Genomic DNA, 24,811 nt, shown 5'->3' on the forward strand with positions numbered 1-24,811 from the left:
TGCTTAATTTGAGCCAGTGGTTTCCAGTGCTCGGCACCGGCACTTACTTGTCAGCACCAGGACTTTTGACCGTCTGCCACATGGTGGCACTGTATATCTCATTTAGAGATCAAGACAAGAACCGCTGCTTATTTGTTCGCTATAACGTGAAAATGACTAATACCTGCTCCCAAATAGGTGTAACAAGCTGCAGTTGCCTCCTGTTGATGGCCCTGGCACTTATATTTTTACATATTAAGCACTGGGACAGGGGACTCAAAGTAAGTTATTATCTCCTTCCTGACCTTCTTACATTTTAACTAGAAGGAGTAGGCCTCTTGTTGTACAGTGTTGGCCCTTCCAGCTTGCCAAACTAGTCACCCTGGAATTGCTTTAACCCCAGGGTGGTTTCTTTATATGTGTTTCATTGTTTGGTGTTCATGCTGGGTGATCCATTAATATACTGTTTTAGGAGCCACATTACTTTTAAAAATTCAACAGTTCCGGATTTGGACTTAATTAAGATGGGTTATAGTCTGCTCTTGTAAAGTTTATTCATCAGTGACAGCTTCAGATTTGTGGTGACAGAAGTGCCAGTTTGAAGGTCATAGAGGGCAACAATCTTCAAAATCAGTAATTATTAATCAAATTTGGACATAATTGCAGATGTGCATAGGTGCCCTTTGAAACTCCTCCCATTATATGCATATTGAATTGAAATTGGAATTATGATCAGAAGGTTTCCCGAAGCATGTTTTTGCATACTTTGAGAGTTGCAACTTTGGGCTGGTTTTTTGGTCTGATACTAGTCTGCATTGGGCTGAATTTGGGCTTGAACTTGGACAGATTTGGACTGGGGATGAGTCTCAAAATCTGGCAACACTGAGGCCGAGTCAGCACAGGATATGAAGTACGAAGGCAGAGTCAAGCACAGTCAATACAGAAGATGTAGAACAAATGTCCAAGCTTGCCCACCTCCCCACAGCTGGTGGTACAGTGCAGACTGGGCCTGGCCCTCTGCTGGCCTGGCCCCGAACATCGACATTCGGTTGTGGGCCTGATTTCTCCACTAAGAAGGTGTGTGGTTTATTTATGTATGTTGCTGTATGAGAACGGGTGAATGTTGCCGATATTGGCACTATGGGCCTGGCCCTGTGCTGGACCTGGCCCCGAACATCGCCATTCGGTTGGGGGCCTGATTTCTCCACTAAGAAGGTGTGTGGTTTATTTATGTATGTTGCTGTATGAGAACGGGTGAATGTTGCCGATATTGGCCCTATGGGCCTGGCCCTGTGTTGGACCTGGCCCCGAACATCGCCATTCAAGTGCTCAAACAGCCGCTTTCTGACCTTGCCATCTCCAGTTAGTGCTGCAAGTAGAGTCAGGGTGGCGCTCATGTTATTTACAACCAAGATGGATCGCACACCGCTAGCCTCTCCCCCGGGTCGCCCCTTAGCACTCTGGTACATGTAGTGCATGTAGATGGACGAGTAAAAAGTAGTTCACCACAGTTGGTGCGAGTGGTTACTCGTTATCCCCAAGATCTCTGGACCCGAGACATGGCCCGGGTTTCGGGACAGTTTCCCTCGTCAGCAGAGCAGTGTTTGGGGTGGATGAGAAGGCCGCCAAGTAACCGTCACAGGCCCTGATGCCTTGAGCTGACGAGCTCTTGGAGACGCACCTGCGCGCCGGAGAGGCATCAGGGCCTGTGACGGTTACTTGGCGGCCTTCTCATCCACCCCAAACACTGCTCTGCTGATGAGGGAAACTGTCCCGAAACCCGGGCCATGTCTCGGGTCCAGAGATCTTGGGGATAACGAGTAACCACTCGCACCAACTGTGGTGAACTACTTTTTACTCGTCCATCTACATGCACTACATGTACCTGAGTGCTAAAGGGCGACCCGGAGGAGAGGCTAGCGGTGTGCGATCCATCTTGATAGCGCTCATGTTATTGTTGCGCAAGCATCCTTGCAAAAAAAACAGTAAACTCGGCCTATCTGTCTTTCGGCGCCGATTCCTGTTGAAGTGCAGCTATAAGTCCCCCAAAAAACTATTGGAGCACAGGCGCAACCCAAAGAGCACACCAGTGCCCTCGACAGTGCATGAAGCGCTATACAACTACGACACCCAACCCCAGACTTCGGATTATGTCACCAGTTGGGAACAAATTTAAGAGCCACAGTTGGCGATTTGGAACTGGAGAACCCAGTTGGAGTGCCTTTTTAACATCTTGTGATTCTGTGCAAATCACTTAATCTCCTCGTGCCCCAAAAAAAACCCACAAAAAACCTGCTGCTCATGTAAGTGATCGAATTCCCTTGGGCCACTTTCAAGCTATCTAAATCTAAATAAATAAATACATAAATAAATAAAGGTAGTAGGTATCCCTGAAGCTATGTATATGCTTCACTCCTAATATCAGCCCCGTCCCCCATTGTTACAAGAGAGGGTGGTGTTGGGGGCAGAGAGGTGTAAGATTACAGACCCGCACCTGAGTGCTGCAGAAAGGCCCGTCTGATCCCTGTCTCACCCCGTCACGTCCGTCTGCTTTGGGGTCTGAGTCACCAGACGGCCCCTCTCTCACCTTGGCCTGCTGGAGCATGCGGTGACAGGGAAGGGGGAATGCAGTCTCAGCCGGGGCTCTCCCAGGTCTCCCCGGGGCTGGCCTCGGCTGCAGCCCGCGGGCGCTGTGTGTATGCTTGCTGTCTCACCGGTGGGAGGGAGGCGTGCAAGGGTGAGGTCACATCGCTGCGGAGGGAGGGGTGGAGCAGGGCCAGGCAGGCCCGGGCTTTAAAACTCCTGCAGCCTGGAGGCAGCCGGCAGCTCACACTCGGAGGGTGAAGGACTCGGGAGACAGACAGACCTCTCCACACCACACCGGCAGTAGCATGGAGGAGGAAAACGTCACACTGAAGGAAGGGTTTCTGGTGAAGAGGGTAAGTTGCCATAAATATTTATATATTGATCCGTATTTATCTCCTTCTCTTATTTTTTTTGCTTACTATCTATTCTTTGAGTGTAGCTACAATGTGTTCCTCTCGTGTTCCTCCCTTGCTTTCTCTTATCTTTCCCTCTCTAGCTGTCTCTTTTGCCTCTCGATCTGTCGCTTTTCTTTTTTCATAGTAGTAGAAGAGAGTGAGTTAGGCACTGTAGAACGGGGTAGCAGGGACACTACATGGTGAGCAGGGCAGGGGGTTACGTACACCCTTTCTTTGATGCGCTCTTTCGTGTAATTTCTGATTTCCGCCCTGACTTCTGATCTGGTGCTCTGGGACCATTGCTGAAGAGCGCACGCACCCCTGCTGGAGAGTGCACGCACCCCTGCTGGAGAGTGCACGCACCCCTGCTGGGGAGTGCATGCACACCTGCCGAAAAGAGCACGCACCCCTGCTGGAGAGTGCACGCACCCCTGCTGAAGAGTGCACGCACCCCTGCTGAAGAGTGCACGCACCCCTGCTGAAGAGTGCACGCACCCCTGCCGAAGAGAACATGCACCCCTGCTGGAGAGTACACGCACCCATGCTTAAGAGTGCACGCACCCCTGCTGAAGAGAGCACGCACACCTGCTGAAGAGTTCACGCGCCACTCCTGAAGAGTGCACGCACCCCTGCTGGAGAGTGCACGCACCCCTGCTGAAGAGTGCACGCACCCCTACTGAAGAGTGCACGCACCCCTGCTGGAGAGTGCACGCACCCCTGCTGAAGAGTTCACGCACCCCTGCTGAAGAGTGCACGCACCCCTGCTGAAGAGTTCATGTACCCCTGCTGGAGAGTGCACGCACCCCCGCTGAAGAGTGCACGCACCCCTCCTGAAGAGTGCACGCACCCTTTGTGTTATGTCCAGCGCGTGCCCTTGTGTGCGGAGCGTTCCAGGAGCCGGTGGGTGGGTCATGGGTTCTGGAATGGTCTGGGCGCGAGCGTGACGGCTGAGGAAAGGAATGTTGCGGCAGTGACAACTGTTCCTCTGGTAGCTGCCGTTGCCCCATATCGCTGATGCATAAATACATCTTATTTTTGGCACTCCGGTCTACGAAGGCTTTTCCACCCCCTACACCTATAATATTGTATAAAATGTAATAAAATAATGATGAAGTCTATCTTGTTAGGCAGAGTGGGTTTATTAAAACCTCATCCACGAACAGCCACAAGTAACTGACAAATATAGAATCCTTCAAGCAAGTACATTCTGAGAATTAAGAATGAAGAGTGGAATGACAGGTCTTAAAGGGGAAGGAAGAGTATAACTAGAAAGGGAGAGAACATCACACATCTCCCTTCCTTTACAAAATGAAAAAAGAACATCACACATCTCCCTTTCTTCATAAACGAGAGAATGAGACTAAGCTAAGCAGAGAAAAACAAGCTAAACATAAGCTTTTAAGTAGTACGGAGCACTACGAATTCTTTGACTTCTTGTAGAAGGAGATGACAACCTGTCAAAAGAAGAGTTAGAAGGAAGGAAAGAATTATTGCACAAACCAATATCATTATGAGTTGAGTCACTAGACAAATTAGGATTAACAACCACAACACGACTCTTATTCCAAATTCTACCATCTTCAGTCTTAACAGCATTTCTGAAAATCTTGATAACAGCTCTAACATCAGTATATTTGGACCATGGTTTACGTCCAACCGGGGTCTTTATTTTTACCAGATCACCGACTTTGACTTCATGAAAATGTACACTTTTCTTTTTGTCAAAGTATGACTTACGTGCATTCTGCTTGAGCAGTTCTCTTGTCCTCCAATCACCTATGTTATTATCCACCAGACCTTTATTTAAGCACATCCACCCAGGACACAACAAGGTATTAGGAATCCTCCCTTTGAACAGCTCAAATGGTGACCTCCCAGTAGAGGAATGAGGGACGAAATGATAGGTATTTATCCTGTCTTGGAGAGTGGTTTTCCAATTTAAACCTGAAGCACGAGCAAGTTGAATTGACTCCTTCAGAGTTTTATTGACCCTCTCTACGGCACCATTAGTCTCAGGGTGATATAGTGAACACTTTTTTTGAGTAACACCACACTTTTTTAGAAAACCAACAAAAAGTGAGGAACAGAACTGAGGACCATTGTCAGATAATATACTATTTCTTTTTCTTTTTTAAGTTCACCGACACATTTCGTCATGTGTTCTACTTGTTTTGCTATAGTTAAAACTTCTTCTAAAGGAGGCTCATCCTTTAGCCACAGTTCTTTTCTTATATCGTCATGTGCACATCTTAAAACGAACTGATCACGTATCCTTTCATCAAGTGTCTGCCCAAAGTTGCATGACGAAGCAAGTTTTCTCAAGGAAGATACATATTCTTCTACTGTTTCATCTTTTTTTTTGTTCACACAAGCCAAAATGGTACCTTTCCATGATGGTGCTAAGTCTAGGTAAATAATGCCTGTCAAGTTGAACAATGGCTATTTCGTATTCATTAAGGTTTCTTTGTTCTGCAGCTGATAAGTCTGGCAAATGTTCAAGAACATCTTGTCCTTCACCTCCAAGACAATGTAGTAGAAGTGAGTGTTTCCTTTCAGCACTCAGATTGGTTCCGCAGACTCTAGCGTAATTTGCAAATATTTTTTTTCATTTTTTCCATTTTACATTAGGCTCTCCTGGACTTGTAAGGAAAAATGCAGGTTGCGTTACATTTTGCATTTTTTTTAAACAATAAGTAAATTTTTCCTTTAAATTTTAAATAAATATATATCTTGTAATTAGTCACTCCTTAAGGTGAATTTTCTTCTAATTATGCCTTGTTTATCTAATATCTGTACATTTTCTTCCTTTGTGCCAATATATTAATGTGTTAGAAGGAAGAAACAAATGCCAATTGTTCAAGAGTTCTAAATATCAGTCTTTTTCCAGGACAAAAGAAGAAAGGAGACAGCAAATTCGAATGTTCCACTTTCCAATGCTTGTTAGCCAGAACAGAACGTGTTAAAACAAAGGACGTTCTAATAGAATGCAGTGCAGGCTTTCTTGAATGTAGTATTATGAGATTGAAAAAAAGGACGTTCTACTGGAACGCAGCGCAGCCCTCCTGAACCACAGCGTTAATAGATAAAGACGTCAAGACGTGAGCAACAAAGGACGTTCCACTGGAACGCAGCGCAGCTCTCCTGAAGCGCAGCATCAGCTTTTACAGATCGTCAGCGCGTAGTGCGTTCTTACCGCTAGCTGGAACGCATACGTTTGAAACGCATGTCGACGTCAGCAATTTAGGAGCGGAGCGCGAGCATCGAACGAGTTTGTCTTTTACACGTAAAGTCTTTAAGTTTAGATTTTCCCAATTCTTTATATTATAATAATACACCTCCCGCTCTCCTCACCACCATGATACTTTTTAAGGCTGCCGCTGGGAAGTCTTCGATTCACTTGAAACACGAATGGACAGCCGCTGGAGGAGAAAGCAGGTCAGGAAGCTTGTTGTGTTGTTCTGTTGAGGTCGTTTCCGATCGTCGCCAGTATAATATTGTATAAAATGTAATAAAATAATGATGAAGTCTATCTTGTTAGGCAGAGTGGGTTTATTAAAACCTCATCCACGAACAGCCACAAGTAACTGACAAATATAGAATCCTTCAAGCAAGTACATTCTGAGAACATGGGCGTCCGCAGGGGAGGGCAAGGGGGGGCACTTGCCCCCCCATGGAACACCGGTCCGTCACTATTGACAGCCCCCACAGTGGTGTTTGTGTGCAGGGCCGTCACTTTTAAAAGCGTGAGAAAGCGCTTGCAATGACGGTCCTGCAGATGGGCAAGAGGGAAGGTCCAGGCCTGGCTGCTCCCACAGCTTGAAGCAGAGGCGCACCTAGAGTCAAATTTCGGGGGAGGCAGGGGGGGGGGCACATTTTTCAAGCTAAGGAAGAGTGGAGCTGCAGCCAGGGGCCATAGGAAGGGGTGAAAACCATCAAAGCCTCATTAACGCCAGCACCGAATTACACAATTCGCCCAGAGATGCAATGGGTGTGTCTGCCGGTTTTTTGCGAGATCAATTAGGAAAGTCCTTCTGTGCACTCGTGATTTATTCGTACTCAAGCTATATTCCTTTCTTTTGTTGGTTCTACTACATCCTGGTACCTACTCTTTAGGTGCCCTTTCGTATACCCTATCGTGTGTGGTGCAGACACTTCTGTTCCGATGGATGTGTGCACTTTTCAGCGAACATTAAAGTTTCATCAATTTCTTTTCCATGGTAATAATCAGTTTTAATTCATATTTTTGTTTCCATTGTTAACTGTTGTTATACGTTTTTTTAATATATCCATTATTTCTAAAATAAAATAAAATAATGGATATATTAAAAAACAGTTAACAATGGAAACCAAAATATGAATTAAAATATTTTGTTGACAACTGAAAAAGAGTTAAAACTGAACAGAAGTGTCTGCACCACACACGATATGCCTGTTTGCACCATAAGCACTAGTATTACAGAAGGGTCTGCATATGAGATGGATTAAATAGTTTACACCTTGAGCTCCAAAGGGGCAGTCCCTCATGTTTATTGCAGTATCGAGTGTAGCCCCTGGACCACTGTCTATACTGTCGCCTGACATGATTCACGAAGGGAAAGCTGTCCCACTGTCCCAACTTTTGTTTTCTGAATCATGTACCAACTGCAGCTCAGTGTTGGTATCAGATCAACGGTTTGCGACTGCCATTGCGTTTGAAAACCATTGATATATGTCATTGTAAATTGCAATTTGAAGATAGCACCCTTTCCACTGCCCCTCCAAATTCCAATATGAAGTAAGATGCAGAACCCCTTTTGTCAATCATGAAGGTTATACACAACTCTAAAAAGGGGGTTTGCAGTAGCAACCACTGTGATGCTGCAAATTGTAAGCTTTATGACCACAACATCCTTTTGTATTTGAGGGCCCTAGTTATGTGCTGTGAAAGGAATGACGTTACAAATGAGTAGTGCCTTTAATGCTCTGGAAATGCTAGGATCTCCAATCTACCTCTCTACCTCCTACCTCTCTCTCTACCTCTCTACCTCTCTCTCTACGTCTCTCTCTCTATGTCTCTCTTTACCTCTACCTCTCTCTCTACACCTCTCTACCTCTTGCTATCTCTCTCTCTCTCTCTACCTCTCTCTCTCTCTCTCTCTCTACCTCTCTCTCTCTCTCTCTCTACCTCTCTCTCTCTCTCTCTCTCTCTACCTCTCTCTCTCTCTCTACCTCTCTCTCTCTACCTCTCTCTCTACCTCTCCCCCACTCTCTCTCTCTCTACCTCTCTCTCTACCTCTCTCTCTCCACCTCTCTCTCTCTCTACCTCTCTACCACTACCTCTCTACCTCTACCTCTCTCTCTACCTCTCTACCTCTCTATACCTCTCTCTCTACGTCTCTATCTCTGTCTCTCTTTACCTCTACCTACCTCTCTACACCTCTCTACCTCTCGCTATCTCTCTCTCTCTCTACCTCTGTCTCTTTCTACCTCTCTCTCTACCTCTACCTCTCTCTCTACCTCTCACTCTACCTCTCTCTCTCCACCTCTCTCTCTCTCTACCTCTCTACCACTCTACCTCTACCTCTCTCTCTACCTCTCTCTTCCTCTCCCTCTTCCTCTCCCTCTCTACCTCTCTCTCTCTCTACCTCTCTCTCTGCCTCTCTACCTCTCTCTCTGCCTCTCTACCTCTACCTCTCTCCCTTTCCCCCTCTACCTCTCTCTCTCTCTCCCTACCTCTACCTCTCTCTCTCTACCTCTCTCTCTACCTCTATTACTCTGCCTCTCTCTCTACCTCTCTCTCTCTCTCTACCTCTCTCTCTCTCTACCACTCTCTCTCTCTCTCTCTCTACCTGTACGTCTCTCTCTACCTCTACCTCTCTACCTCTCTCTCTTCTACCTCTCTCTCTACCTCTATTACTCTACCTCTCTCTCTCTCTCTCTACCACTCTCTCTCTCTCTCGCTCTACCTGTACGTCTCTCTCTCTCTCGCTCTACCTGTACGTCTCTCTCTACCTCTCTCTCTCTCTACTGCTCTCTCTCTCTACCTCTCTCTGTACCTCTCTCTCTCTCTCTACCCCTCTTTCTCTCTCTACCTCTACCTCTCTCTCTACCTCTCTACCCCTCACTCTCTCCCTACCTCTACCTCTCTCACTCTACCTCTCTCTACCTCTCACTCTACCCCTCTCTACCCCTCTCTACCCATCTCTACCCATCTCTACCTCTCTCTCTACCTCTCTCCCTTCATCTCTCTCTCTACCTCTCTTTCTACCTCTTTATCTCTTTACCTCTCTCACCCTCTCTACCTCTCCCACTCTCTCTCTACCTCTACCTCTCTCTCTCCCTCTACCTCCCTCTACCTCTCTCTCTCTCTCTACCTCTCTCTACCTCTCCCTCTATCTCTATACCTCTCTCTCTACCTTTATACCTCTACCTCTCTCTCTACCCATCCCTCTCTCCCTACCTCTACTCTACCTCTACCTCTTTCTACCTCTCTACCTCTCTCTCTCTCCCTCTCAACCTCTCCCTCTCTACCTCTCTCTCTCTACCTCTACCTCTCTCCCTCTACCTCTCTCTCTCTCTCCCTACCTCTACCTCTCTACCTCTCTCTCTCTACCTCTCTCTCTACCTCTATTACTCTACCTCTCTCTCTCTACCTCTCTCTCTCTCTCTCTCTCTCTACCACTCTCTCTCTCGCTAAACCTGTACGTCTCTCTCTACCTCTCTCTCTCTCTCTCTCTCTCTCTACTGCTCTCTCTCTCTCTCTCTCTCCCTCTACCTCTCTCTCTCTCTACCCCTCTTTCTCTCTCTACCTCTACCTCTCTCTCTACCTCTCTCTCTCTCTCCCTACCTCTACCTCTCTCTCTCTACCTCTCTCTCTCTACCTCTCTCTCTACCTCTCACTCTGCCTCTCACTCTACCCCTCTCTACCCCTCTCTACCCATCTCTACCTCTCTCCCTTCCTCTCTCTCTCTCTACCTCTCTCTCTCTACCTCTCTCTCTACCTCTCTCTCTACCTCTTTATCTCTTTACCTCTCTCACCCTCTCTACCTCCCCCACTCTCTCTCTACCTCTACCTCTCTACCTCTACCTCTCTCTCTCCCTCTCTCTCTCTCTCTCTCTCTCTCTCTCTCTCTCTCTACCTCTTCCTCTATCTCTATACCTCTCTCTCTACCTTTACACCTCTACCTCTCTCTCTACCTCTCCCTCTCTCCCTACCTCTACCTCTACCTCTACCTCTTTCTACCTCTCTCTCTCTACCTCTCTCTCTACCTCTCTCTCTCTACTTCTCTCTACCTCTGTCTCTCTACCTCTCTACACCTCTCTCTCTCTACCTCTCTCTACCTCTCTACACCTGTCTACCTCTCAACCAGTTGAATTCCGGGAAGCCCAAACCATCAGTATTTCAAATCTGTGCATGAAACGTGGGTAGGATGAGCCGTGCAGCTCAGAAAGAGATGTTCTTTTTACATCATTTGTATTTAACAGAATTGGGAAGCAGGAGAGCAGGCTCACAGTTGAGATAGGGATTCACATACACTGGTGACAGCTTTTGAATTGGCTTTAAAACCATTCAAAGATGGCTGCAGCATCTACGTGGGATGTGGTGGACTAAGTGGCAGCCGGAGCCATATAGCACTGCTTGTCATTTTTCAAAAAAAACAGCATTGACATAGCCAATAGATCTCCCCTTTGGGACCTTATAAGTGTTTAGTTGTCTACTACAATATCCTTGGTGCAACAACTTCAAGTGTTGCATGGCTAAACACTTATAAGGTCCCAAAGGCGAGACCTATTGGCTATGCCAATGCTTGTTTGTTTTTTCCTCTGTTTCATTGTGGTTGCCAGGTAATCTGCTGTGAAGCCTCACATGATTTTTCTCCCACCCCATGGGTTTCTTTGTTTATTTAAGCTCTTTGTCTTATTAGATTTTTTTATTTGTTTATTTAATACTTGTGCTCAATCATGTCGGAGGATGGTGATGAAGTAAAAATGTTGCCCCCCCCCTGGAAAAATTTCTGCGGACGCCCATGTCTGAGAATTAAGAATGAAGAGTGGAATGACAGGTCTTAAAGGGGAAGGAAGAGTATAACTAGAAAGGGAGAGAACATCACAACACCATTGGCGACGAGGATGGCTCCTCTGCTGAATGTACCACCAAGGTATACTCGAAAGTCTCTCCTATAGATGTCTCTTGCCTCCCTTCCAGTTACATTTCATACATTAACATTTTAAAATTTTTGTAAGACTTTGCCTCTTTTGGTACTTGAGTTTTGATAAATTCTTATTCATTTTGATTGTTTATTGACTTTACGTCTTTTTTAAACTGTTTTTACGTTGATCAGCCTTTAAGGCTGTCTGTCTTAGCTTCTAAGGAACATCCAAGGGCTCGACTCTGCTACCAAAAAATCAGGGTACTCTGTCATTTTGAGACGTTTCTAGCTCTCCAGATAAGGCTGAACTAAACCACACTTTCGTCCCAGTTCAGCCACTGGAAAAAAGGTGCGTTTACCGTCTGTTTCAGCCCCTGTGACCGCTGAGTGGACAAAAAATTATTCTGAATTGAAAGAATACCTTAAGTTAGGCCTTACTTTTTGTGCTAGTCAAATTTCGCACCATGTATCACAAAACTGCCAGGACAGCGATTCCTTCTCATATACAGTGAGAGGAAGTGTTTGTGTTTGGTTGCTGAAAGGTGACCCAAGTGGGCTAGAGCCTTGCTATTTTTACAAGAAATCCAGAAGATAAATGTACATACAGTTAATAAAAATATAAATATTTTAGATAGTCATTGGTTTTCCTATAAATTTCTCATGACTCTGGTCCTCGAAGAACATTAGACAATGCTAGTTAAGTACATTTGATGGCAGCGACTCATCGGGTGACCAATGGCTTCCAAAACAAATTCTCGCTCCTCAAAAATATAACTTTGCCCAGCTTGGTTGTGAAGAGCTGTATAAATATGATACAATACTGGTGAATGTTCATTTCTGCTATTTCACTCTTCAGGGTTTCTTAAATTCCCATGTTTCTATACTCTCTCCTGGGTATCAGAACCATTGCAGATGTTGGTGTCCTCGAATAAGAGGTGTACATTGATACCAGTGCGTTGGCGAAATCTCTTATAACAGCATTGAGAAGGATGGGTTCTAGTACTAACCAATGCAACACCTTGTCGGACCCCACATCAGCACCCTAGAGTGATTCCATTAGATCCAACGCTTTGCCTTCTGCCACAAACCCTCAAGCACACCTAAAATTAAGGATGGCTTGGCTGTGCTGAGAGTGTCATCTATGAGCATAAATGGCAGATATTGATTGATAAAACAAGGCATCATTGATAGATGTAGTCACAGATTGATTGTGCCAGTGTGGAGGACTGTGGTAGAAGAGAGGTCATTGGGAAGGTTGCTGTACCCACTAAGGGCAGGATTCAGAGCTGGATGGAATGTGGCTCAATATTGTCCCTCCGCGTGGGAGTTATAGATATCAGGGGCATCAGTAACTCTGAGGGGGACTGAGGGCAGAAAAACTCCCCATTATGGGATTTTGAGGCATGACACAGCAATACCCGCTGGTATCTCATTGAAAGGTTTTGGGTGCTTTTAGCAATTGAGATCACCTGCAGTGGTGTAACATGGGCCCCCGCGCTGCGGGTTGCCCCGATCTCCAGGGAGCCCCCTCAACACTACCCTGGCCAGAGAGCTCTTGAATGAGTCGGGAGGGGGGGGCTCTCTCTGTACTTTTCAGGGGGCTCCCTCAAGTTTCGTCAAGCCTCTGATCACCTGTTGGAACACTAAAATCTGTAGTTCTTACTGGGCTGGTAACTCCTAAAACCAACACCTTCAAGAGTATATGGGGTAATCGTGATACGGCCATACATCAAAAATCCTGCAATTTCATTACTTTATATACATTCATAAATATTTGCAATGCTTTTTTCACAACCAAGCTGAGCGCTCTAGTTCATATTGATTTTGTTTGAATGGCACACGCTGCTTTTCTGCAATGCTAAGCCTTGTCAATGAGACAATCTAAGAGTCAGTGAGAGGGAGAGGACCCCTCCTGGAAAGCAAAGATGTGTAGATTTGTGGGCTTACTCCTAGGGGTGTTTGTAATTCTCCCAAAAATGTGGTAATCTAGGCAAATCGCAGAATGAAGTCTTCAACCCATAGATTACCCCATGTAATCTGTCTGTCTGTCTGTCTGTCTATCTATCCTTCTATCTTATCTATCTATCTATCTATCTATCTATCTATCTATCTATCTATCTATCTATCTATCTATCTGCCTGCCTGCCTGCCTGCCTGCCTGCCTGCCTGCCTGCCTGCCTGCCTGCCTGCCTGCCTGCCTGTCTGTCTGTCTGTCTGTCTGTCTGTCTGTCTGTCTGTCTGTCTGTCTGTCTGTCTGTCTGTCTGTCTGTCTGTCTGTCTGTCTGTCTGTCTGTCTGTCTGTCTGTCTGTCTGTCTGTACACACACACACACACAGATACACAAGTCAATGGAGAGAGCATGTTCTGGCTCAAGCAGTAGTGTTTGCGAGCACAAGTTATTCCCAGTAGCAGGCACTGTGCCTTCAGCTGGCCTGTCAGGCAGGAATGTGTCAGGGACAGAATGACTGGCGCTGAAAGGTCGCTTTCAACCGAGGTGAACCGGATACTGTAATTACTCCGGTAGTGAGGGACAGAGCACAATAGACTCTCACGGTACACAGCAAGGAAGCGGGGAGCAAGCTCCGCCCACACACCTCTCTCTGCCAGCGCAGCTCAGGCCTTGCCTTCTGTGCCTTTGTTTTACTGAGTTGGACCAGGTGTGGGCTAGACTATATGGAGAGTGGGTGAAATACTAACAAGTTGAAATACCGGGAGGGCTGGGGCAGAGAGAAGGACGAGTCAAAAATGTGGAGACTTACATACTGGCTTGTTTGCCTAGAAGGCCAGTAGGATTGAGGCTGAACTAGTCACATTTCAGAAAAGGGTAGAGATGGAGCAGCAGGTCACCACTGTTGTGACCTCTGGAGAGGGCCCAGGATCAGGGTCAAAGCCAGCGGTCAAAGTGCATTAAAAAAAAGTATGGGGACTGTGATATTGCATGCAGTGTGGGCGGGGTCAGAGAGTGTGTGGGCAGGGTCAAAGGTGTAGGTCAAAAAATATTCTGTAAAATGGTTTTGGTCTTTTGTCCTTCGGGTAACTACATATGAAATAGCACGCAGCTTAAATGAAAAATAGATACAAGTTAAGTTAATCAGTGGGGAAATGCACTTGAGTATAGTACATTATGAAACCTCTTTTAGTTAATGCACTACAGAGGTCTGTGTGTGTACCAAGAGAGCCGCAGAATTGGATCCTGGTTGGACCAGTGGAGAATAGTGACTTGTGTATTTTTAGTGCTAGGAGGCCCTAGCTTGTGACAGAAAGCACTGTGAATCTGTAAGCCATTATTTTAAAATTGCATTACACACAGTATAAGAGAGAGTGATATAAAATGCGCAAAAAGGTTTAAGATCAAATGGTTCTTCAAAATATAGATGTTAGTAATACCCAGACTGTATGTAGTGCAATTTATTTTTATATCACTGTTCCTTAAAAACACACACTTCACAGCTCAGCTGGTAACTCCCTTGCAATACCACTCAAAAAGAATAAATCTGTGTCACAGGAAGCTTCAAGTGATTCCATCAATTAAAGCCAATACCGGTTACCTTCACCATTTACATTCGAAGATTAACCAGTTGCGAGGACATGTACATTTCTTTTAGGCATACAGACACCTTGGCTTGCTTCTTGTTTAGCTGTCTGCCTGCCTTGGGTTTCACAGCACAGGAGGCTCCTTGCCTGACACTTCACTTCAAGCATTTAAACAATCCGAATTAACGTTTTACAAAAAGTAGGGGAACTGTTCTTCATAATTGAAAAAAGTATGGGCACCTTGTGCCCCTCCGTTCCCTCCCACTTCGACCTCTTATCATAGCTCATTAAATACTATAGGAGCAGCGCGGTGGAGTGGCTTGTGGTCCCTGTCACTCCCTGGTCTCTCCCTCTTTAAGTGCCTCTGTTCCTAAACTCTTAACATCATCTTAAATCATTTTAGGTAGAACCATCACTTTGATTTTTTTTGTAACACAAGGAAATTATATAATTTTTGTTACTTTATACCCAAACCTTGTGCCAAAAGCAGCTGTAGTTTTTGCAGGAGATTGTATAGCTTCAGATGTTTGTGTCATCTCAGAAAAGTGGAAAAAGTGGTAGGCGGAGAGCCTAATTTATTTTTGATGCCTTGTACTTGCCCTGGGGCGCATTCCATTCCACTGTAGTTTTGTTCAATGTGCCTCCACAGAGCAAAGTTTGCTTGGTCCTGCTCCGGTAAGAACATTCCAGCCCGAAATACTGAACATGTCTCATCTGAATGGGAACAAACACAACCCTGGCTTCAGGGCCGGCCTAAGGCATGTGCAAGCTGTGCACCTGCACAGGGCCGCCAAACCCCAGGGGCCGCCACGCCAATATATATCCTTAGATACATATTTGCGTGTCGGCCCCTGGCAGGGATTTGGCGGCCTCGGGGCCCCTACCTACACTCCCTGCTCAGGGCCTCCGTGAGCCTAGAGCCCTGTTGGCTTGGGCATAGTTGGGGTCTTATCGGTGAAGTTGTCATAGTGCAGTGAACGAAGGGTGGGCACACAAACACCTCTGATCACTTTTAGACTTCAAATCCTCACCAGTGGGGTAACTAGAACTGGCTATATAGTGCTAAGCGGTGGCACTCGATCTTAAAACTGGCATCTTTATTGATTTAAATACCTGTCTGCAAGCTACCCTAGTGGCTAGAAGGCCCCACAAGAAGGACATTGGGCCAAGATGCTGTGATCCTTAGTAGAAAGGTGGAAAATACGAGGTTGCAGGATCTTGGAAGAGTCCAGCAGATGAGATTTCCAAGAGCAGGAAGGGCAGTTTCAAGGCGCTGTGTCTGCTGGATAATGGAGAAGATGAGTGCTACATTGCTGGTTGATACTGTGCCAATGAGCGATAGTAGCCAAAGTCCATAGTTAAAGACTTTTCAAAGTCCCAGATTTTTTGCCTTTGCCCAATATTCTGCACAACACCCTTCTGGTTTAAAGAAACCCCACAAAAATGTAAGTTTAACTTTTTCAACACTGATCTCATGCTCTGTGTATTTGGTTTCATGGAGCCCTTCCTAGGCACTGTGTTGAGACAACTGCAACAGATTGGGCTTCACAGAAACAACCTAATTTCCATGGTAGCTTTAGTGACCAGCCCACGTGCACACTTAAAGGAGAGTATGACTATTAGGGATCAGGCAGGCATGAGTTTATTTTTTTACCTTGTTATCTGTCCTCTTGAGCAGACTTAATTTGTGTTCCATAGCCTTGAATGGTCACCTCCAACACTCTTTTTAAAAGGGCTGAACATTGAGTTTGAGTTTCCATCTTCCCACTATTTTATATAATTTTTATTATTAAATACCTATTTTTTTCAGAGAAGTCTGTCTGAGTTTTTCTGCACTTTCAGCTTAATAGCATTGTCTAATTGTGCCTCCTCCAATGCCTCTCAAGTAATCTAAACGGTAAATCAGGTCTGTTCTGCTTCTGTTGCCTGTAAAGTGTATTTCAGGAGTCGCCTTTTCTCTCCTTTGACTAAAAACCTCTGTATTTCAATGTTAGCGAGCAGAGATAATTAAAGTACTAGTCGCCACTGATGTATATACACGCGTACATGAAAACTGCCCTACCATAATACAGAACACAAATGGACTGGATACAAAATTATCATTTCTTTGTGTCTTGATTGTATTTCTCAGTTTCCCCTGTTCCTCCTGTGCACTTTTTACTACCTCATGTATTTTTGGTTGCTCACAATTTTTACTACCTCATGTATTTTGTTTGCTCACAATTGTCACTATTACCTTATGTAACGTAATGTATGCTTTTGTAATCTGTTAGTGTGTAATGTTTCTCATTATGTTTCATTTCTGTTCCTATTGTGAAGCGCTCTGACGCCTTCGGGTAAAGTCCGCGCTATATAAAAATGCATAAATAAATAAATAAATAAATAAATAAATAAATAAATAAATTCTGTGTGAGTGGTTGTTACAGCCCAGGCCATGTCATGTCAGACGCTGCCTGATTGTAGATCGCATCTTTCGCCCCACGGTGCCCGCCCTCTGTGTCCCTGCTGCTCCCTTGGAATGTGTGGAATGCTTAAACAGCTGCGAAAGGATGCCTGGTCTCCGTGGAATGTCTGTGGAGCCGAATGCTGGTTGTAAGTTAATTATAAACTGTGAGTGAGAGACTCAGTGGTGAACTAGTTGTGCATCTCATCTATGAGTTCATGGATGTCAGGGGTTAGTCTGGGCTGTTCTGGACAAGGACTCCATTTTGGGTCTGCAAAAGCCACAGTTGCAGGTAAACAAATCATCGCCCGGTGGGAGAATGGGCGGTGTTGGGATTCTGGCGCTCGCAACCCTTCTTAAACATGGCCACTATTATGTGCAGGACACTACAGCCACAACAACTGTACACGTGGGCTTTGGCTACTCTATGGCTAAGGGTAGTTAGGAGTTATCCAATAAGGAAGCGTGAAATAACAGTGACGTGGGATGCTTGCACAACTCTAGTATTGCAATTCAGGGCTCTGCCTCCGCCGGGCGCAGTGGCGCGCGCCTGTAATCCCAGCTGCTTGGGAGGCTGAGGCTGTCGGATCACTTGAGTCCAGGAGTTCTGGGCTGCTGTGTGCTATGCCGATCGGGTGTCCACACTAAGTTCGGCATCGATATGGTGATTCTGTGGAAGCACAAAATAACCAGGTCGTCTAAAGAGGGGTGAATCGGCCCAGGTCGGAAACGGAGCAGGTCAAAACCCCCGTGCTGCTCAGTAGTGGGATCGCGCCTGTGAATAGTCTCTGTAAACCAGCCTGGGCAACACAGTGAGACGCAGTCTTTTTTCCTCCTTTTAGGGGTACACAAATGAATTTAAATACACATGTAAATTCCATATATTTTTTATTTTTTTCCTGGGCAATAAGACGTAGTTTTTTTTTTTACTTTATAGGAAACATACTGATACAGGGAGCTGCAGTTTTTATTCTGATTTATGTTATGAGAAAATAGTTACCGGCTCTAACAATTGTATTACCTGTGTATTGCTTCCTCAGTAGGTAATACCTTTCCATCCAATGACACACAAGATAGACATTTGGAAAACAAACGTGGGATTTACATTTTATGCTCATAAGGATGTGCACACAGCATGGATGGGGCCATCTCCTCCCCCGTCTCTGCGGGCAACTGCTGAAATGCAATAGATCGGCCCTCAGGGGCGATTGGGACCCGACCTGCTGCAATTTTGAGCCAGGCAGGAAGGGCACAGGGCATAATTAATTCCTTTAATATAGCATGTGAAAAGAATGGAAAAAAACAATACATTTTATATAACAGTAAATATTGATGATCTGCCGCTTTTAACCACTGTAAATAACACGTTTTTTCTTACCTAGTTCTTGTTACCCTATTTACCGAACTAATTAAGTGTAGTACCATACATTATGTAATACTAACAAATGCTGTTTACTGTGCCTTGGCAACATTGTGGTATTTTGTGTTATGTAGAGAAGAAAGGTGAGCCTGTCTTTCAAGTACTCTTTAAAACATTGTTTTCAGTTATTGTAGGGAGTTGACCTTCTACCTAGATATCCACTGTGTGGTGAGCATGCTTGGCCATACCTGACAGAGATGGCTAGGTGTAGAAAGGAAAAAAAAAGAGTATTGTTTTTTATGCTGGCAGGTGTCCTGGCGGTAACGCAGGCTCCCTTGCACCATGGTTCAAGAGTGCCTATGTTGGCGTTAGGCTGCACTCAGTGCACCGGCGCAGAGAGAGAACAGGAATGCTCCACATCTTAGTAGATACAGCCCTCTCCCTGTCACGCAATGCAGTGCAGCAAGTTGACTAGTTGTGTTGGTTTGCACGACTTGTTAGTAGATCTGCCTCATTTTTGTGCAGAATCCTGTTGTACGTGTTAGAGTCTGTAGGGACTCATTTTAAGGGACACTCCTTTGGAGGGTGGGTGTCCCATAACCTCAAGTGAGTGTTGTGTAGCACAGACATTCATCTTTCGGAGGTGTCTGCATCACACATGACAAACACTCATCAAATATAGGGATCTGGAGTTAGGATAGTAACTTATCCTCTCCTCAAATATTTGGGTGAATGTCTGTGCCTCTCCTCTGATTTCTACGGAAAGTAACAAGGAGGCAAGGATAGATGGGTAGAATACCAGTACGGGGTCTTTGAATGAGAACATGCCTCATTCAGGTGACTTTATTGTTTACCTTCTCACTGGGGAGGTGTCAGAAAGCCAGAAGTCTTTGCACAAACACACCTGTTTGCTCTGGGTGGAGAAATCGAATGACTAAGAGGTTTGTGTGAGGGCAGCGTGATATCACTCCTGGAAGAAAGAAAGGGCTGTTCCCACCTACTCTTGATACACACACACACACACACCCAGAGTATAGTCACAAAAACACACTTCCATGTATACATAGAAACGCACACACCCATCCTATAAATTCAGAAACACACTGCTGACAGGCCTATGCATTGACACATACGCAATCAAAATATATATGCACTCATGCTTACGCACACATGCACTACCACAGGAGCTATACATTTACTCACACCCTCACATAAGCACCACAATGCATGCAAGCATTCATGCATTTTGATATCTTCTTGATGCTCCACCCTTTCTATAAATTGTTACCGGTTCCATTCGTGGATGGCTTGCAGGCAACAGGCTACAATTCTATTACCAGATCTGATTGACTGGATTGAGGATAATGGTATCTTCCCTGAAACTCAAATGGGCTTTCGTAAGAGTTATATTGTTTTACATAATTTAATGGCCTTACCAGTTATTGGCAGCAGGGCGCCACCAATCCATTGCACATTAATCGACTTTACAAAGGCCTTCAGTTCTGTTGACTGGTCCCTGCTATGGCACAAGATGCTGAGGATTTTTGAGTGTGAATTGTATTCCAACACTAAGGCCGTTGTGAGATCATAAGAAATACATTTATCAAGATCAATGAACAGTCAGGAGTGTGTCTGGGATGTGTCTGACTCCCTATCGTTTTAATATCTTCCCTGTAACATCTCACTGGTTGTTGGTTATATAAACTCTCCTGGACTAGGAGGACAGTGCATTTGAGTTCTCTGTTATGCTGATGATGTTATGTTGCTCGATCATATTTAGTTATCCTTCAGCACATGCTTAATGCCTTTTCAGTGCAATAACTAATGATACATTGTAAAAAAAGATATTCAATCATTTGGCAAGTCAAACTTTAGGTCCTTTCAGCACTTGAATGATAGCTCATGTAGTATCCACCATTTGATATGTGGGGATACTTATTGAAATAAAGTTAACTGGAACCCCTTCAAAAAATCATTGAGCAATCAAAAATCAACTGCACTCAGCTTCATCGTTTACAAAGCCATCAAGACCGGCAACCCCACTTATCTTGCAGACAAGCTCACCATCCATTGTGGTTCTTAGCACACCCAACCAGGACTCCATCAGGCTGGGCCACAAGTGTAAAGAAGGAAAAAAAAACAAGTTAGCTCGCCTTTTACATTGACGCACCCATGTTGTTGAACAACATCCTTGAGGGCCACAGGCTGCTCCAATTTAGGAAAGAGTTGACGACACACCTTGTAAGATTCCAGTAATAGACCTCTTCTGCCCCAGAGCCCAGCTGTCTCTCCTATCACTCATTGATGGTATGCCTGACTCTGACCATGTATAGCGCTCGGCTGCCTCGCCGCTAGGTTCATACGATACAGACACTACATACATACACACGATTTCAGCTTTCCCATGAATTCCACTGGGCCAATTTGAAAAAAAATTCTGGGATCGATAATGGGTCACACTCAAAATTGTAATGGCGTCTAAACATGAAACAACTGTATGCTGGTGTTTTTGAACTGATCATGCATCACCTGGCTGCTCTTCGTCTTGGCTTTGTTGTGAGTTTTTTAATATCTAACAGTGGTTGGGTTTTTAATTATTCCCCATTTTTGTTCACTTGCCTCCAGAACCTCAACCACTGACTTTGCAGATTTTAGGGTGACGGTTCATTTGTTCAGACGAGATTCATCACTAAGCGCTCCTCTCTTCTTGCTGCCCTGCCCAATATTTACAACAAATCATCCTATTTTATTATATGTTTCTTTATAGAGATGTGCATCCTTTAATGAGCTCCTTGACATTAGATCAGCAAATGAAGAAATTATCTGCATGGTTCTATAATTTGTAATTTTTTTTGTCAGTAAGAGAGACTTTAACTCATTTATTTGTAAATTGCAATCACAAATATTTACTCAAATTACTAACAATTTTGGAATAATTACCGCATGATACTGTTGCGCTCACTCTTTTGATTTCTGCAATTTGTGAGATGCACAGTGCATTGTCTGTTTTTTCCATACAATTTGAAAACCGTTTGGCTCCCTAATAATCTTTAATTTAATCATACATTGATTCATAATTTGTGTTGACATTTTGTGATTTTGTTTACTTGTATTTTGATAATGTGATCATTTTCACTATATTTAAGTTTTTTAAATAAACCAATGAAAAAGATGGCCCCTGCTTAGTGCCTAATACAAGCGCAATTAATTCATTAATTCATCCATTCATTCACACTGGTACGCTTATGCATAAGCGTACTTCAAGGCACATGCATACACTTTGGCACATAGTGACACACGCTTCTCAATACCTCACTTGGGGTATTGCTCTTACCCGTAGATGCCATCCAAGGTCACCTTTTTGTATTGTGTCTGGCAGTAGTGGCTCATCTGAAATGTTGTTCCCACTCCTTGGGGCCACATCAGGTATTTAGTTTCAGGTTCTGGGGTTCACATCTACAGTTTTGCATACAATTCACGAGGTCGTCTGTTCTGTTCTGGGAGGCGGTGGGCAGGGTCGGACTGGCCTATAAGGCGCTCAGGCAGTACCCAATAGGCTGGTCTGAAAGATCAGTGTGTGAACCGGCTATTTAGCAGTTGAGGGCCGGTTTAATGGCCAGGTGGGCTGGTTTGTACAGTTGATTTCCCTGATACCACCACTGGTTTTAGCCATCTGCATCGCGAATGGGCACCACTTTTGTTTTGGTTCTTTGACTTATTTTTTGTCCAAGTCCGACCCTGGCGGTGGATTATGTGAGGGGCCATGAGAAGTAATATTCCAAGTGTCTGAAGCCATGCATGAATGGTGAATGGATGGATGGTGAACAAATGGGTTTGGAGTGGAGGGATAGTGGCTGATGAATCTATGGTAAAAGGCATGTAAGTGGACTGTGGACAGTGACTGAATGGATGGTGAATGGTGAATGGATGCTGAATGGTTTCTAAATGGATATTGGAAGGTGATTAGTAGATGGATGGTGAATGAACAGTAATAGGGAATGATTTGTAAATGGTTAATGGATGTTGAATGCTGAGTGGGCGGTGAACAGACGGTCAATAGTAGCTGGATGGTGAATGGCGAATGGATGGTAAAAAGTGATTCAGTGCTGACTGCCTGGTAAATATTGATTGGTGAATGGCTGATGAATGGCAAATTGATGAATTGCTAGACCAGATGGAAAGGAGGTGGCTCCCAATAACATTTTCCAGCATGGCACCAACCTAGGGACACTGGATGAGAAAGGGTAGATTTGGGGGCCTCATTTATACTTTGGCTGACAGGGTACTTGCAAAAAAGTATCCTACCCACCACACCTCGGTCTGTCCGCCTCATTTAGAGACAAGTGAAGCAAATTATTTATCAAGGGAGCCCCCACCGTTCCATCAGGAAAATACTTCCTCCAATGGTCCGATGAAATAGGGGCCATCGGAGGAAGGACATTTCACCTGCCACCCTGTTTATGTGGGCAGTGTAATGCATTGTGTTTTTCTGTCCATGAGTGCCAGATAGGAGACAACTCCCAGGGACTGCAGGCCATTAATCTCTTTCCAAAACTGACAGCAGCCGTCCACCAAACTTTTAGTAAATTAAAATGAGCCATGTAGTTGCAGATAGAATCTGAGAAGCAGTAGGGAGACAAAAGAGACAGGGATAAGGAAATAGATTTGTTATAGAGAGAAAAGTCACTTTCCCCAGGGGGCACCTTGGAAGATGGGGGGGCTTGGGCAGTCTGCAGAGGGTTACTTAGGTGATACTTCACTACAATCCTTAAGGTACAGGATGTTGTGACATTTTTTGAGGCCGTCCATTGGCAGAAGAGGCCAAGACCTTTTGGCCCATTTACAATAGACTGTGATTGTAATAAAAGAATCACCACAACATGAGTTTACCAACATGCGCAACGAGGCCATGTTTTTCGGCTTTGGGAAAGCCGAAGGGGGCAGGTACCACAATCTGCCCAAGTTACATATTCTCTCTTGGTCTGTTCACAATGCTCTTCACTGTTGTGCCATAAATGAATTAAGTATAATAACACATACTCAAGATGTATAATAACACATACTCAAGATGTATAATAATACAGACTCAAGATGTACAATAACACTTACTCAAGATGTATAATAATACAGACTCAAGATGTATAATAACACATACTCAAGATGTATAATAATACAGACTCAAGATGTACAATAACACTTACTCAAGATGTATAATAATACAGACTCAAGATGTATAATAACATATACTTATGATGTATAGTAACATATTGAAATGTATAACACATACTCCAGATGTATAATAACACATTCCCAAGATGTATAATAAGACAGACTCAAGATGTATAAAAACACATACTCAGGAAGTATAACACATACTCAAATGTATATTAACACATACTCAAGAAGATGAATAGCACATACACAATATGTATAATAGCACATACTCAAATGTATAATAACACATACTCAGGATGTATAATAATACAGACTCAAGATGTATAAATACACATACTCAGGATGTACAATAACACATATTCAAATGTATAATAACACATACTCGAGACGTATAAAAAGAAATACTCAAATGTATAATAACACATACTCAAATGTATAATAACACATACTTAAGATGTATGGTAATACAGACTCAAGATGTATAATGGCACATCCTCAGTATGTGTATTAACACATACTCAAATGTATAATAACGCATACTCAAGATCGATTATAGCACATCCTCAGGATGTGTATTAACACATACTCAAATGTATAATAACGCATACTCAAGATGCATAATAACACATAGTCAAGATGGAGCCTGTGGGGAGGGAGTAGAATCCTCAGACCATTCACAGAAAGTATTAGTTGTTGGTGACTGTGAGGAAGCCTACACCTGTGTTTTTTTTTATTGGCCCTCTTCTTGGCCAGCTGTCAGTAACTTCTCTGGAAATAGTTTTCTTTTTGTGTGCGATAGGTTGTGTAAGATATGCAAGTTTGTTAAAAGTACAGTCCGCTTTTGAGTGATGTATCACAGGCCCCAGCATCTTCTGTCGTGGAGACTCCATGGAAACAAGCAGAACAGGGTGTACCTTGGGACGGTCAGGGGTGGTGGGAGGTAATGGAGACTAGTCAGTGATGTCTCAGTACACCCCCTTCTCCACGCTCCATGTCTACAGCAGTGAATTACGCACGCTGAGCAGTCCCGGCGAGGCAGCTTCTGACAGCTTTGATCCTCAGCAGTGTTCTGTGTTTTCAGCTATCTAAGGAATTTCAGGGTTGGGCCACACTAGGGAGCGGCCCCTCCCGGATACACAGGAGGGCGCAGAGCGTGCAGCGCCCCGGGGCACGCATCTCTGCGGCTCCTCGGGTTATGAAATCCTCGTGG

General features: G+C 44.5%; 1 protein-coding gene across 1 annotated transcript in view; it reads left to right on the plus strand.

The window, feature by feature from the left end:
• Positions 1–2,810: 2,810 nt before the first annotated feature.
• PLEK2 (pleckstrin 2) overlaps positions 2,811–24,811 on the plus strand; it is a 66,325-nt gene continuing 44,324 nt past the window's right edge. Inside the window, exon 1 of the mRNA XM_078659541.1 lies at positions 2,811–2,918. Within this exon, the coding sequence (XP_078515667.1) occupies positions 2,871–2,918 (48 nt within the window). The 5' untranslated portion in view covers positions 2,811–2,870. The remainder of the gene's footprint in view (positions 2,919–24,811) is intronic.

The sequence above is a fragment of the Lissotriton helveticus genome, chromosome 9, assembly GCF_964261635.1.
Source record: "Lissotriton helveticus chromosome 9, aLisHel1.1, whole genome shotgun sequence".
NCBI lineage: Eukaryota > Metazoa > Chordata > Amphibia > Caudata > Salamandridae > Lissotriton > Lissotriton helveticus.